At 44.4% G+C, this 14,746-nt stretch overlaps 1 protein-coding gene across 2 annotated transcripts in view; it reads left to right on the top strand.

Moving 5' to 3' along the window:
* Cab39l (calcium binding protein 39 like) overlaps window positions 1-14,295 on the top strand; it is a 120,865-nt gene extending 106,570 nt beyond the window's left edge. For both annotated transcript variants that reach the window (XM_059273552.1, XM_059273553.1), the window contains 2 exons: window positions 4,120-4,263; window positions 13,932-14,295. In XM_059273552.1, the coding sequence (XP_059129535.1) occupies window positions 4,120-4,263; window positions 13,932-14,111 (324 nt within the window). In that variant the 3' untranslated portion in view covers window positions 14,112-14,295. The remainder of the gene's footprint in view (window positions 1-4,119; window positions 4,264-13,931) is intronic.
* Window positions 14,296-14,746: the final 451 nt, after the last annotated feature.

Raw genomic sequence — 14,746 nt, 5'->3', positions numbered from 1 at the left:
ATTTATTGCAGTGTACCTTATTGTATGTAGTATGGGGGCTTCATAAAGATACTTACATACTAATATGTCATATATTTTGAACATATTCATTTCTCTCTCCTTCCTCTCTTTCCCTCATTTTTCCAGTCTTGACTTTCATCTTCATGGCATATGTGCATACAAGTGATTTTTTAAATAAGAGAAAACAGATGATTTTTCTCTTTCTGATCTGACTATTTTGCTTAGTATGGAGACCTCCAGTTGCATCCATTTTCTAGTAAACAACATACTTCATTCTTCTTTATGACTAAATGAAACTCCACTCTGTGTGTGGAGGGGACATTTGTAGCTCAATTGGTAGAGCCCTTGCCTAGTATGCACAAAACTCTGTCATTCAGTCACCAGAACTACATAATCCAGGTGTGATAACACATGCCTGTGATCCTAGCACTAGGGAGATAAATCAGAATTTCAAGGTCATCGTAACTACATGGTGAGTTCTAAGCCAACCTGGGCTACATGAAACACTGTCTCAAAAAAAAAAAATCCACTGTCTATGTATACCATATTTTCTTCATTATGTACAGAATAGAAAAAAACACTGTGTATAGAAGCACCAAAGATCCCAGATAGCCAGAGCAACCCTGAGTAAAAAGAAGGAAGCCAGAGGAATCACCATACCAGATTCCAAGTTATTCTACAGAACTATTATAATAAAAGCAGACAAGTGGACCCATAGAATGGGATAGAGGATGAAGAAATAAAGTTACACACAGAGATTTAAAAAAAAAAAAAAGAAAGAAAGAAGCCACTTGGTTATGTTTGTGTTACATTGTTTTATTGTGTGTTTGCTAGGTAGAAAGGTAGATATTTTCAGAGCTGAAAAGCCCCTGCTGGCTTTACAGTCAGGGGTGCTTTGTCTTGAAAGCTGAAGAGCTCTTTGAGCTAAATTAGTTCAGGAAGGCAACACTTGTCTCCCTCTCCAGAGGTGCTTGGAATGAGAACACCTCCAAGCTTTTGGAGAGAGAAAAGAAGTTTGAATACCCAGATAATGACAGTTTGCTGAGATAAACAGCTCTCGGGTTACCAGGTGAATTTCAGGTGAGCCAGGAAGTGCTAGGAATGGTGTTGGGAGTTCACTCCCAGGGAAAGTCTGACTGCACCCTGAGGACTGAGACACCACCTCGGTGCTTAGCTGTGTTCCTAGGGTGGGCTTTAAGCCTCCAGAGTCTTTTTTTCCCAGGTTCCCCATAGTTTTACACTCACGCTATAATAAAATGTCTGTTCTGCAGTTTGTGAAGAGGGGATTCCACTTGCTAGGATAGCCCCAGTGATACCCACCACAGGGTTAGCATGGTAGGGCACAGACAAGAGGAACAAGTAGGAGCCCAGAGGCAGTTCTGGGAAACCCGCCAGGAGGGAGGAGGAGGAGTGAAGGCATTCTCAGAACTCCAGAGGAGAGGACCCAGAGTCTAAGCCGCCACAAGACTGCATGAGTGAGGAAGTGAAGGAAGGTGCAGAAGTGATTTCCTGTGCACAGATCAAAATGCCATCCTAACGATTGTTTTCCCTAAATCCATGGAAATGAGGCATTTGTATTCATTTTATAAGTAGAATGAATAATAAATACAGCTGACTTTCAGGAAGATTTCTTTAATTGCAGAGTGGGTGGGACTAATAAAGACTGAGGGAAATCATCATGATTTTGGAATTACTCATATGGAAGGGAGGGAGTGTTTGAATAAGGAAGCTGGTAGTAAAGATGAGGAGCTGGATGTTCAAGAATCACTGGAAACCAGAAAATTAGCAAACCTTGAAAATTAATTTGCTACGGGAAGGAACAAGAGAAACTGAGCTGAAGAAGACTTCAGGAGCTGACAAGCCTCTATGTCACCAACAAAAAAAGGAAAATGAATTGCTTTAAATCTTTTTAAAGATGTGAAGTTAATCAGCCAGCAATATCCAAGCAGATCTGTGAAACAAAGAGAATTGTGGGTCAGCGTTGACTAGAAGTTCTGAGACATCAGTGTTAAAACTGCACCCACAGGGGGCTGGAGAGATGGCTCAGAGGTTAAGAGCACAGTCTGCTCTTCCAGAGGTCTTGAGTTCAATTCCCAGCAACCACATGGTGGCTCACAACCATCTGTAGTGAGATCAGATACCTTCTTCTGGTGTGCACGCACACACACAGATAGAGCACTTGTGTATATATAAAATAAATAAATGTTAAAAAAAAAAAAGAAACTGCACCCACTGATGAAGATGTGACGATTTGCAGGAGTGAACCAAGTGTGCAACCTGCAGACTTCACCAAATGTGGTGCAGAGGAAGGGGGCAGTGGCAGGTGGCCCAGAATAGGATGCAGGAGTGAGAAACCAGGAACAAGAGAGTCGTGGGAGCTTTACTGCAAGGTGAGGTTATAAGGAGGTTACAGGACTGGTTGGTTAATCCCTCACTTCCTTCCCAGTTCCCCACCAGGATGAGAAGTAGCAGGCCAGCCAAAGGCTAATTCTTATCGTGTGTGGTTCTTAGTGTTGAAAAGACAGAATAAGTATCGTAACAGACACCCCCCCCTTCTACACACTTCCACATACACACCTAGACTTCTGTTCTGAAAGACCTAGCTGCTGTTCGCTGTGCTCTCTCCTTCCCATCCAGGATTTCTGTAACCATCTGTGTAGAATGCTGTTCTGGGGGGATTTCAGGAACAGTCCAGAAAGTAAGAAGAGCATTTTAGGGTGTGGATTGTAGCATGGTTAAGCTTTAGTTTACAGTTAATATCCATTTATGAGTGAGTACATACTGTGTTTGTCTTTCTGGGTCTGGGTTAACTCACTCAGGATGATTTTTTTCTAGTTCCATCCATTTGCCTGCAAATTTCCTGATTGTTTTTAACAGCTGAGTAATATTTCATTGTGTAAATATACCACATTTTCTTTATCCATTCTTTGGTTAAGGTGCATCTAGGTTGTTTCCAGGTTCCAGCTATTATGAATAATGCTGCTATGAACATAGTTGAGCAGGTGTCCTTGTGGTATGATTGAGCATCCTTTGGGTATATGCTCAGGAATGGTATAGCTGGCTCTCAAGGTAGATTGATTCCCAATTTTCTGAGAAACCACCATATAAGGGGACATTGATCCCCCTGGGAAGGGGATAGAAATGACCTACCTGGCTAGTGGGGTGGGGGAACAGCGGCATGCAGACAGTCCTGAGGATCAGGTTGAGGGGTGAATGCAGGGGAGAGCATTGAAAGATGTGACTTGATAGGTAGAGTGGGTACATTTTGATACAAGAGAAACTCCCAGAAATCCCCAAGGATGGCCCCAGCTATGACTCCTAGCAATAGAGGATAGGTAGCCTGAACTGACCATCTCCTGTAATCAGATTGGTAACTGTCCCAGTTGTCATCAGAGAATCTTCACCCAGTAACTCGGGGAAACAGATGCAGAGATCCACAGCCAAGCACTGGGCCTAGGGAATCCTTTTGAGGAATCCAGCACCCTCCTCTGACCTCTCCAGGCACCAATCACATATGCTGTACATGTGCTTACAATCAGGCAAAACACTTAAACATAAAATAAAATAAATCTGATTTTAAAAATTAAGTCAAGGATAAGACTTATTTAACATGAAAACTCTCCAGCAAACCCGAGTGTGCGTTCAGTCAGTCAGTTTTGTTACTGTGTTCTGCCTGAATGTTCGTAGAGCAGTACGTGGCTGGGAAGAAGAGATCCACAGATGTGGATCAGGCTGTCTCTTAGTACACTGAGCAGCGAGTGGCTGCAAAACTGCTTCAAAACTAACTTTAGCAAACCATATGAAAGCTTAATGAAATCACGACAATACCATTTTCAGGCCTGGCTGGCTGCCTGGTTGTTGTTTCTTTGTCTGTCTTTCTGTCTGTCTGTCTGTTTGAGATGGGGTCCCACTCTGCTCACTGGTCTGCAGCTCATGAGCTCAAGTGCTCTTCCTGCCTCAACCTCCTGAGTAGCTGTGGCTGCAGCAGGTACTACCATGCCTGGCATACACCTCCTTTAAGATGCCTTACAACTCTCCACACCAGTCTTGGGTTTTGATTCCACTTTGATGAGAAGTATTTAAAGAATCAAATAATGGCTCTGGCTTTGTGTCTCGCAGCTGCTAGGTGAGCTGATCCTGGACCGCCACAACTTCGCCATTATGACCAAGTACATCAGCAAACCAGAGAACCTGAAACTGATGATGAACCTGCTTCGAGACAAAAGCCCCAACATCCAGTTCGAAGCCTTCCATGTCTTTAAGGTAAAGAGCTGATGCCTGGGTGTGTTTTGCTCCAACTTTGAAATGGCAAGGTGCCTGCTTTTTCCTTTCCTTTCCTTGAGAGAAAATGAACCAGTCTTTTTGTTTTGCAAACTTAGATTATCTTCTCCCACTAATCTAATTGCAGAAAATCATTACTTGAATGCTAGCTACAACTGGGCAAATTTGCCTCTGGTCTCTGCATATAAATTTATAAATTTAGAGAACTTTTGATATCTGTAGCAAGCTGACCTGACCTCAGAGGGCCTGCAACCCAGTACCATGCAGTAAGATAAGCAGTTGTTTTCAAATTAAAATCCATTGAAAAATAAATGATGTTTGACCTGCCTGGTAAAGGCCTCTTTAGTATTCACTAGAAGCCAAGAGGGTGGAAACCCAATCAGGCCTAGCTTCGTGGAGGCCCTGCCACCATACTTAGCAGTTCAGTGCCTCCTTCATAGGGCTGGAGAGATGGCTCATAGGTTCAGAGCACTTGCTGCTCTTCCAGAGGACCCACGTTCAGATTCCAGCACCCACATGTGGTTGCTCACTACCGTCTGTAATTCCAGCTCCGGGGGATTTGATGCCTCTGGCCTCTGAAGGCACCTGCAGTCATATGCGCATGGCCATATGCAGACACATATACCTACACATAATTAAAACGAATAAAAATAAATCTTCAAAAAAGAAAGGCTTATTTCCTCCCACAGATTCCTAACGTGATCTGAGACTGATCTAGAATAGAAGGCCTAAGTGCTGGATTCAGCTTTTGCCGTCTCCTCTGACCCCAAGGGAAGGCCTGAGGCTGCACCCAGCTTCCAGAGCTCAGTGTTCCTGCTTTAAAAATGGGGTCTTTTTCTAACATTTCTCTCTGCTGAGTAATAAAATTACCTCTCAGAAATTTTAGATAATAGAGTTAAATATATACAGATATAAGGTAAACGTTCATTTGTAATCCCATACTCCTAACTAATTTGGACATACCTGTGGGGTTTTCCTTCAGTTGTATTCATTATACTAATAATTTATATTGTAGGTTTTGCCACATCATGCTGTGCCATAAGTAAACATTTGTGCTATGTGTAATTTCAGAACAGGAGGCATCCTACTTCATCATTGGGCATTTTTATTCTAGTATGAATGGCCCTGAGCTATGGATAACTAATTCCATTTCTTACTACTGTAGGAATGTTGCAGTTCACACTGCATCTGGCCAGCTTTTGCCCGTTTCGGGTGGTTTTCTCATTGTTGATGTCCAGAATAGACATAAAAGCTCAGTGAGCTCCATAATTTTTGGTCTTAAAAGTGTATATTCAGGGACAGAGTTCTTTGTCTTTTAGTGGAGAACATAACAGTTTATAAGGCTATAGTTACTGTGACAAGTTAAAAACTTAGTGTTTCTGCTACCAGATATTTCCCAAGAAGCCACTAGAATAATTAAAATGTTCACTTACAAGTTTCATTTATTTCCACTTGAAATCTGAACCGAATTGACGAGCCCTTTTTTTTTTTTTTTAATTTGAAAACTTGACTGTCTAGATTCATGCTTTGCAGTCACAGTCTTACAGTGTGTGTTTGAGAGACAGACACAATTTCGGGATGGTGGTCACCTCAGGAGAGGCACACAGGAAGGGAATGGGGACGAGGGAGGTGTCCAGCAGTTGGGCTCTGGTTAAAAGCAGGCCAGACTGGCGATGGACAGCTTGTTTGCCTCTGAGGTGCCTCGTGACGCCTTGCTCCCTGCAGTCTTCTCTGTTAGAACTGTCTCATAAAAAGTCAACAAGCAGAATGGAACAAAGAATGAAGGGGCGGTGCCAGCAAACACCAAGGAAACACCAAGTGGCAGACCTGCCTCAGACCCTCCTGAGGAAGGACAGTGCAGAAAGCTGTGTGCATTCCGCTCTGTGCCTGCGAGTATGCACCCTGTCATCCGAGATGAGATCTAGTGTCATCTAATTTCGTTCAGAAATGCATGATTATAGGAAGATTTAGTGCATGGCAAACTGGAAATAGCCTGCTTCTGTCCTCAGACAATCCGAATTTGGTTTCCCTAACCGTTGGACGGAGGAGGAACATTTAAAAATAGTTGACCACTGTTTACTTGTGTGCGTGTAATTTGGGCCTACCCTGCGCCTCAGCTTTTTCTTCCACTGAAGTGTGACTTGTTTACTTCCCCCAAATAATATTTTGCTATTTAGAAAAGCAAGAGTCCTAGACTTTTTCAGTTCTTAATGAACAGTTGCACTCCCCTCGAAGATGCAGAATCCGTGGGACATGCTCCTGGAAATGCCTTTGCAGGCTAGCAATGCCACTCCCATTACGTAGCTGAGTTCAGGGACTCCTGTGCGACTCCATTCCTGGAAGTGTGCAGCTGCGACATGGGAAATCCTGGGGTTAAAGTCAGGGGAAGCAGTCTGGGTTCTTCACTGGTGCCAGCAACAGGCATGGTATGTCCATCTGGTAAGTTGCTGGGCTCTGAGGCTTGTGTCTTTGTGTCCTCGCTGTCCCAGAAAAGAACTTGAGCTGCTGTTAGTTGACCTCTCTCCTTTCTTTCCATTTCTGATTCCCCCAGTGACAATGAGCCATGTTGTCACTTCCCACCAAACCATGGGAGCTCACTCCTAGAGCCACTGGAACTCAAACATGGCCATTGCCAGGACCAATTCTTCATACACCATGGTGCACTCAAGTCCCAGTTACTACAAATGGACACTTGCATGAAAACTCCAGGTGCAAAAGCTAACCAGACAGTCTAGCTAAAAGTTAAGTAGTGAGTGCAGTGCCCATCGACAAGAGTAGCTTCCCGACCAGTTGCTTTGGAAGGAGTGCAGAACCTCAGGTCAGCTGCTGGAGAACCAGCCTTGAATGACTCACTTTCCTTGAGGACAGCTCTCAAGCCGAACACCTGCTCTGCTGGCAGCAGCCCCAACGACATCCCTGGACTAAGTGACCTTGGGAACTGACGATGATCTACTAACACCCCATGTTGTAACAGTGTGTGAAAAATGTGTGCTTTTGGGTCCAAAGACTGGGACAGGACAGTCGCCTGAGTCCAGCTGTTTGCTGCCACCCTAGGCAACTAGGGAGACTGTCTCAAAACACACACTGTTTATAGTAACTGCTGACTTAATGTTTCATGACATGCTCTTAAGCAGTGAGTGCTCAACCTCACGTTGCCCTCATTTGGTGTTACTTGACTCCTTGTAGGCATTTAACAAAGAGGCAGAACAGTGAAAAGTCAGTCAAGACGCCTCTTCTTCCTGTTGTAAAAACATGCTGCCCTTAAGAAAGTCATAAAAGGTTTCTGGGGGGGCGGGGGGGATGTGAGAGAGACAGAGAGATAGAGAGATTGATTTTAAGAGAGACAAAAAACAAAGTTGGGTGGAGAGGATCTGGGAGGAATTGGGCAGAGGAAAAACAAGTTCAAAAATATGTTATAATTTTTTTTCAATAAAAAAAAAAGAAATTCATAAGGTGGAACTGGAGGGTATAGCTTAGTGGTAGAGTTTCTTGCTTGGTATTGTGGAAGTCATCAGCACTTTCCAAAAAGGAAATATAAAAGAAAAATAAAGCTGTATATAGTACCTATGATACTATTCAGAATAAGAAAATAATCATTTTTCTCTTACTGGAAATTGAGCCTCATGCATGCTTAGCTATTACTCTACAACCTAAATAGAACCCCAGCCCTAGAAAATTTGAAGTTGCTTTCAATATCATTTTGGAATGGATACATCATCTCCTACATTATTTCCACAGTTGTGTGATATCTCCAAGATGTATCAGAATCCCTAGGCAAGGGCAGTGCCAGCATCCCACCCTGTGTTGGTCAGTGTTTTCCCTAGCACAAGTCCTTGCCCCTCACCCCCCTAAAGTTAGGCAGATAGAGGACCCTCATTTTGTGGCTGAGGAAGCTGTTTCTGTAGGAGATTCAAGGACAAATCTAGTAGTGTGCACTCTGCCACTGAACCTCGGCTCCTCCTGGGTGTGGGGCTTTAGTGCGACGTTAGGTGTTTGGGGAAACAACTGTGTGGTATTGGTAATACTTCAAGAAAAGAGATAATAATAATGTAGTAAGCAATTACTGTGTGCGGGTGACTGTGCCAAATGTATGCAAGCAGGAATTGCATCCTTTAATCCTTCTCGAAACTCAGTAATGTTTTGACAATAAGAGTGTGGGGAACTAATGCACGCCACAGTAGGAATAGGTCATGAGAACACTGTGCTGAGTTACGGGATGCCATTGATATGGAACGTCTGTCTATAGAAGGTCGATGAGGAGGCACAGTAGATGTGACTGCTGATGGGTGTAGGGCTTCTTTGGGGTGACAAAAATATCTTAAAGTTGATTGTGTTGACACAATTCTGTGAACATACTAGAAATCATTAGAATATATATATATATTAAACGAGCAGACTACATAACATGTGAATTATGTCTCAATATGATTGCTTCTAAAAACTTTAAAACCTGAATGGCATACAAGTCATCAGAAAGCTTCATATTCATTCAACAGACTTGTAAGGTTTGATTTGTGTAAGTCAAATTAATGTATTCTGTATCTCTAAGTAAGTTCCTAGAGACATCCAAGGACAGTATGAAGAATGCTGAGGGGGGAAAAAAAAGAAAAAACAAAAATAAAACCTCCAGGAGAAAGGTCAAAGGCACTCCTGGTCCCTTGACCTGCTATTTACTTTTGAAGCTGTTTTGCAGATGAGAGGTGATTTGGCCATCCCCTTCCCTCTCCTTGCTCTTGTCTGTGGGTAGAAGCAAGCACTTCAAACCAAAGGCATGATCTGCCTGCATGCAGCATGTCCCTGGCATGGCACCAGTCCCAGTGCTCTTAGCCTCACCCAGAGAACACAGCAAGCAGGCTCCCCCGACTCCCACCCCCGCCCCAGACCTGTAGTGATGAGAAAGTACAGCGTGTATAAACCAGCTAGCCAGTACCCAGTGAGTCCATCCTGGCTGTTGTTCAAGTGGAGACCAGCTCCCGATATACAAGGAGTGTGTTAAAGGACTGTAATGGCCGCTCCTCCAGCTGACCAGGAAGATCATTCTGCCTGGGCTCTAGAGTGGTTTCAGGAGCAGCCTGACCAACATAGTCCCAAAAAGTCAAAGAGGGCTGGCATGTGTGTGGCTCAGTGGTAGAAGGTTTGACTGTAATGTGTAAGGCCCTAGATTCAACCCCTGGTACCACAAAAATAAAATAACAACAAAAATACTAAATGAAAGAACAGAATACAGACCAGTGTGTAAAAAAATGCAAGCTCAGTTTTCTTTAGGATGGAAGGCTGCATAAGCCATTGTTCCCAGTGAATATGTCTGAGTGCAGGGGTTCAGAGGATTGAGTGAGTATCTATTGTGGTACTGGGATGGAGCCCAGAGCCTTACAAGTTCCCGCCGCTGAGCTGAATTCCAGCCCTGTCCCTGCTTTACTTTCTTCTCACTTGTTCCCTGGTTCCTCACCTGTGTCAGTGAAAGAGCAGTGAGAGAGCGGTGTCTGTTGTGAGCACTCTGGGTGTCTGAAGAGGAACCTCAATTGCCAGCCTGCTGGCCTCTGCAGCCCTCACTTCCTGCCTTGGTGTTCAGGGAGCTTAGTCAGCCATGGCATGGGCACCTCCCTTGTAGAGCTTGGCTAGTCATTCTTTAACAGAAGCAAGCTAGCTGCCTCTAACACTACCAGTTATTGGGTGTGTGTGTGTGTGTGTGTGTGTGTGTGTGTGTGTGTGTGTGTGTAAGAGTAAGAATACTTCACCTTTACTTCTGTGGAATGGACTTGTGCATGGGCAACTCCATGTCACATATACAAAGAGTTCTGGCAGACCACAAAGCTGAAGCAAGTCTTCCTATGCCTCATCAGCTCAAATCCTTCCTGGTAAAAAGAATTGGGATGAGATCAGTGAAGGAGTATGCAAGATTTAATTTCCATAAGAAGCATTCGAATCTAAAATGAAGAACAAAATACTTGGTTTCCTGATTTAAACATTTTTGACTGTGGCTACTGCCTTTTTCTGTGTGCTTGGAAACTCCATCAATTACATTTCTGAGACCCATCATGTAAACTGAGGGATGCAGGCAATAAGGCAACAATTCAAAAAGTAACAGGCAGTTTTCATGTGTTTACATTTGTTTAGAGGTACTTTGAAAATCACGTGGTTTTTAAGGAAGGAGCGACAACAGCTGTTCTGTACACGTCAGTCAGCAGCGAGCTTCCACCCTGGGGTCTCCTACACATCAGCTCGGGGTCCTGCCCCACCCACCCCGTAAGGCCTCAGATGGTCAGTGGCAGTAGAGTCTAGCAAACAGCTGCCTTCTGAACAGAGAGCTAGGCAGCCAGAACTCAAACGAAGGGGAATGTTAAAGCTTGCAGACCACCTGACCAATTTTGCTGGGTTTGGGTATAGGGTGTGGACCCTAGAGTTCATCCAGCATACCTGCCTGCAAGCTCCAGCAGGCTTCTAGAGAAGCTTGGTTTGCCCAGTGTACCTAGTCTCTCTTTCATTTTTAAGCATTGCTTTTATGAGTTATTTATGTAGTTACCACAAAATGCCAGGCAATTTGTAGTTAGAACTTTAGCAGCTCTCTCATAAACAAATGTCAACCAGAAAAGGCCAGGGCATGGCTGGCGATTCCTCCCATACTCATGGGTATTCTGTAAACAGCAGGCGTTTGTGTAACAGTGTCAACAAGCCTGGAATACCTTTCTGGTAAGTAACAATTTTAGTTTATTGTAGCAAAAGCCATGTCTATAAAAATTCACATGTTGACCATTTTAAAAGGCAGAGTTCCGTGTTTAGAGTTGTCACCCCCACAGGTCATGTCAGAACATTCCAGCACCCCAGAAAGAAACCTTATGCACTAGGCAGTCTTTCCATTCCTTTCTCTGCTACATCTGGAAGCCAGAAGTCTGCTTTTCACCCTGGATCTGCCTGTTTTGACAGTTTGTGTAAATGGAGTCAAATCCAGGTTATGTCTCAATCAGCACATTGCTCCTTGTGATGTCCATGACAGACTCTATGGTGTGGACGTCCATTCACTGGTTGGTGGGTACTCAGGCTGCTAACACTTGGGGCTGGTGACTGCTCCTGCTATCAGCACTGGAGCACAGGTTTATTTGAACAATCCTTTTCCCTGTGTGGGGACAGCATTTTTTGGTCACACCGTCACTTGCTGCTTACCTGACTGAGTAGGTGCCAGACTTTTCCATGGCAGCTACCCCGTTGAGCATCCCAGCTTGCCATGTCTCTGTGCTCAGCACACATCCTGTTTTATATTTGAGTGCCTATGCAGGGGTGTGGACCGACGTCCTACTGCAGTGCGACCTGCACTGCCCTAAGCCTCTCTGTTGGCGGGATTACTGGTCATTGCTTTACTCCTCTCTGGAGAATGCTCTACTCAAGTCCTTTGCCTTGTGGGTGGATTATGCCTTGTTGTTGAGTTGTAAGAGTTCTTTATATAGTGTAGATGTGATATCAGTAAGATCTATGACCTGCAGATATTTTCTCCCACCCTCCTAACAGTGTCCTTTATACAGAAGTGTTAACTGTTAGTGTAGCTCATCTGATGGGCAAGGTCGTGAATGTGTCCTCTGTAGTTTTCTCCAAATGTCTTAGTAGCTCTTATATTTAGACCTTTGGTTCATTTTTAATGATTTTTGTATAGGGTATGAGGTGAGGACCCAGCTTCATTCTGGAATTGTTTTTTTAATCTGAAAAGTATTTAATTTTGTCAAATTCTGGAATAATTGAGATGACCATGTGGTTTTCCTGCATTCACTCAATGTGACATCAGCTTCCTAGGGCCATGGTAGAGTACCACAGAGGACTCTGAAGAACAGAACTCTATCCTCCCCAAGTTCTGCAGACCACAAGTCCAAGGCTAAGGTGCCAATAGAGTTGGTTCTTCTAGAAGGCTTCAAGGAGAATCTTTCTGTCCTCTCTCCTAGCTTCTGGTGATTGCCAGCAGTTTTTCCTTGTAGACACATCACTGCATCCCCTGTCTTCATGTGACACATTCCTCTCTGCATGCCCATATACCTCTATATCTTAAGTTCCTTCTTACCAGTCATTAGATTTAACCCAATATGACCTCATCTTAGCCTGATGAATTTGTCAAGTCCATGTTTCCTTAGAAAATGAACCTTTGGGCTGTAAAGGCATCTGTAAGGGAACACAATCCATCGGGTGTTTCACTGTCTGTATGACACTGTTAATTGCCTTTCATTCATAAGGGATATTAATTGCCCTTTGAGCGCTCTCTCATTGTTTCATCTAGCTTTTGTATCAAAGTATTGCTGGCCTCATAGAATGGGCTGGGAACGCTCTTCCTTCTTTGAAGAATTTGAGAAACACTGCGTTCATTTTTTTTTTTTCTTTTAATGTTAGGTAGAAATTTACCAATGAAAGTGAGCTGGCCTGGGCTTTTCTTTGTTGGTAGTGTTGGTTACTGACTTGATCTCTTATCAGATCAAGGTTTGCTGAAATTTTCTATTTGAGGAATTTAAACATTGTTTTCTTAGTTATCTGTGGTGGTTAATATTGGCTGTCCACTTCACAGGACCTGAATAACTGAAGGGACAAGGTTAGGGCACATCTGTGAGGGACTGCCTGGATTAGTTTGAGGTGGGAAGACCCACCCTAAATGTAGGCTAGAGTCAGGGACTGGGTGAGCAGGATAGAAGGAGCGGAGTGCTGGCCTTGCTGGCCCTCCCCCGACTGTGGGTGTGGCAGCCTCCACACACTGAGACCAGGAACTAGTGCGGTCTCTGGATTGGACACTACTCACAGCTTGTGTTTCAGTAAAGTTGCTAGCCATGCTCCGCTTGAAGTTTAGCTTTTCAGAATCCAGCCTTTTTTTTTTTTTTTTTTTTTTTTTTTTTTTTTTTTTTTGGAGACAGGGTTTCTTTGCATAGTTTTGGTGCCTGTCCTGGATCTCACTCTATAGACCAGGCTGGACTCAAACTCACAGAGATCCACCTGGCTCTGAGTGCTGGGATCAAAGGCGTATGCCACCACCGCCCGGCTTCCAGAGTCTAGCTCTTACCTAGCCAGAGGCTTTTCAAGGTGGTCGTCTCAAGAGCCAGTTTCTGGTGTTAGTCATTCTCTGTCTGTGGTTTGCTCTCCTCCGTCTCTGTTCCTTTGATTCGCTGCTTTTCCTAGTTCCTTAAAGTGTGAACTTAGCTTTCTTCTGAAAGTAGGTATTTATAACCATGATTTACCTGCCTAAGTGCTGTTTCTCAGTTTCATTTTCACTTGTCTCAAGGTGTTTAGTAATCACCTTTGTGCCTTCTTTGTTCCAATGGCTAGGAGGAGCCTAAGATTCTGTGTAACCAGGAGGTCAAGGCCTGATCTTCGCCACCTTATGGTTCGGGACCTGCTGGGTGGAAGTCTGGGGACCCTCTTCCTGGCCTACATGGGTCCCTGGCCTTCTTGGGGTAGAGTTACTGTGGGGTAGCAGTGCTAGAGACTGTTCCATCATGAGCCGCAAGGACCACAGCGACCATGGCATTCTCAGGGGAGCCTACGCTGCTTAGCTCCTGCTAAGGAAGCAGATGCCCCAAGACTGGTGATGGGGGAAACAAGCAACAAGGATTAATGGATCATGTTCCTGTCACTTGTATGTGAATCTTCTCAGAAAGGCGTTGCTCAAATGTTTCCCTCTGTTTTAGGTGTTTGTGGCCAGCCCTCACAAAACGCAGCCTATCGTGGAGATTCTGTTGAAAAATCAGCCCAAACTCATTGAATTTCTGAGCAGCTTCCAGAAAGAAAGGACAGATGATGAGCAGTTCGCTGATGAGAAGAACTACCTGATTAAACAGATTCGAGACTTGAAGAAAGCAGCCCCGTGAAGACAGGCCCTGCCCTGACCGCGTTTGTCTCCCTTGCCCAGAGTGTACAGTACCGTTTTAACAGTCTCCATCCTTGGGAAGACTTCGGAGCTGCCCGTTTTCTCAATTGATTGTTCAAAGTAGATGGAATATAAACAGTTGAATGGAAAAAATCAACCTAGAATAATATATTCATTGTAATCAAGTCTGTGATTGCTTATGTGGAATCAGCCATTATATTAAACATTGATAAAAGCAAGTGTAACTCCAGAGCTGGACCCTGGGTCACCCAGGCCACCAAGTAGAAGGAGCACAAGTGTCTCTTGGGACAGGACGGGTAGGGAACCCTATCTGTATGTGTTCATTTAGACAGGCTTTTTCAGCCACTACAGAGACAGGAGACTGCTGCAGTGTGTGTGTGTGTGTGTGTGTGTGTGTGTGTGTGTGTGTGTGTGTGCGCGCGCGCGCGCGCGCGCGCGCACTTTGCCTGCCTGCCTGCTACCTTCTGGCTGCAGTAGGTGGCTCCTGTCTTCCAGAGGAACAGTGCTCAGTTCTGCTCACTGTCCCTCCTGTGTGCCGAGCCTGATCCAGGGCCATGCCCATTCCAGCTGTAGATGGCTAGCCTGGCAGCAGCTGAGGACCAGGTGAGATCAACA

Source organism: Peromyscus eremicus, chromosome 9 (genome assembly GCF_949786415.1).
Source record: "Peromyscus eremicus chromosome 9, PerEre_H2_v1, whole genome shotgun sequence".
In the NCBI taxonomy this organism is placed as follows: domain Eukaryota; kingdom Metazoa; phylum Chordata; class Mammalia; order Rodentia; family Cricetidae; genus Peromyscus; species Peromyscus eremicus.
This window is presented reverse-complemented; position numbering and strand designations above follow the sequence as displayed.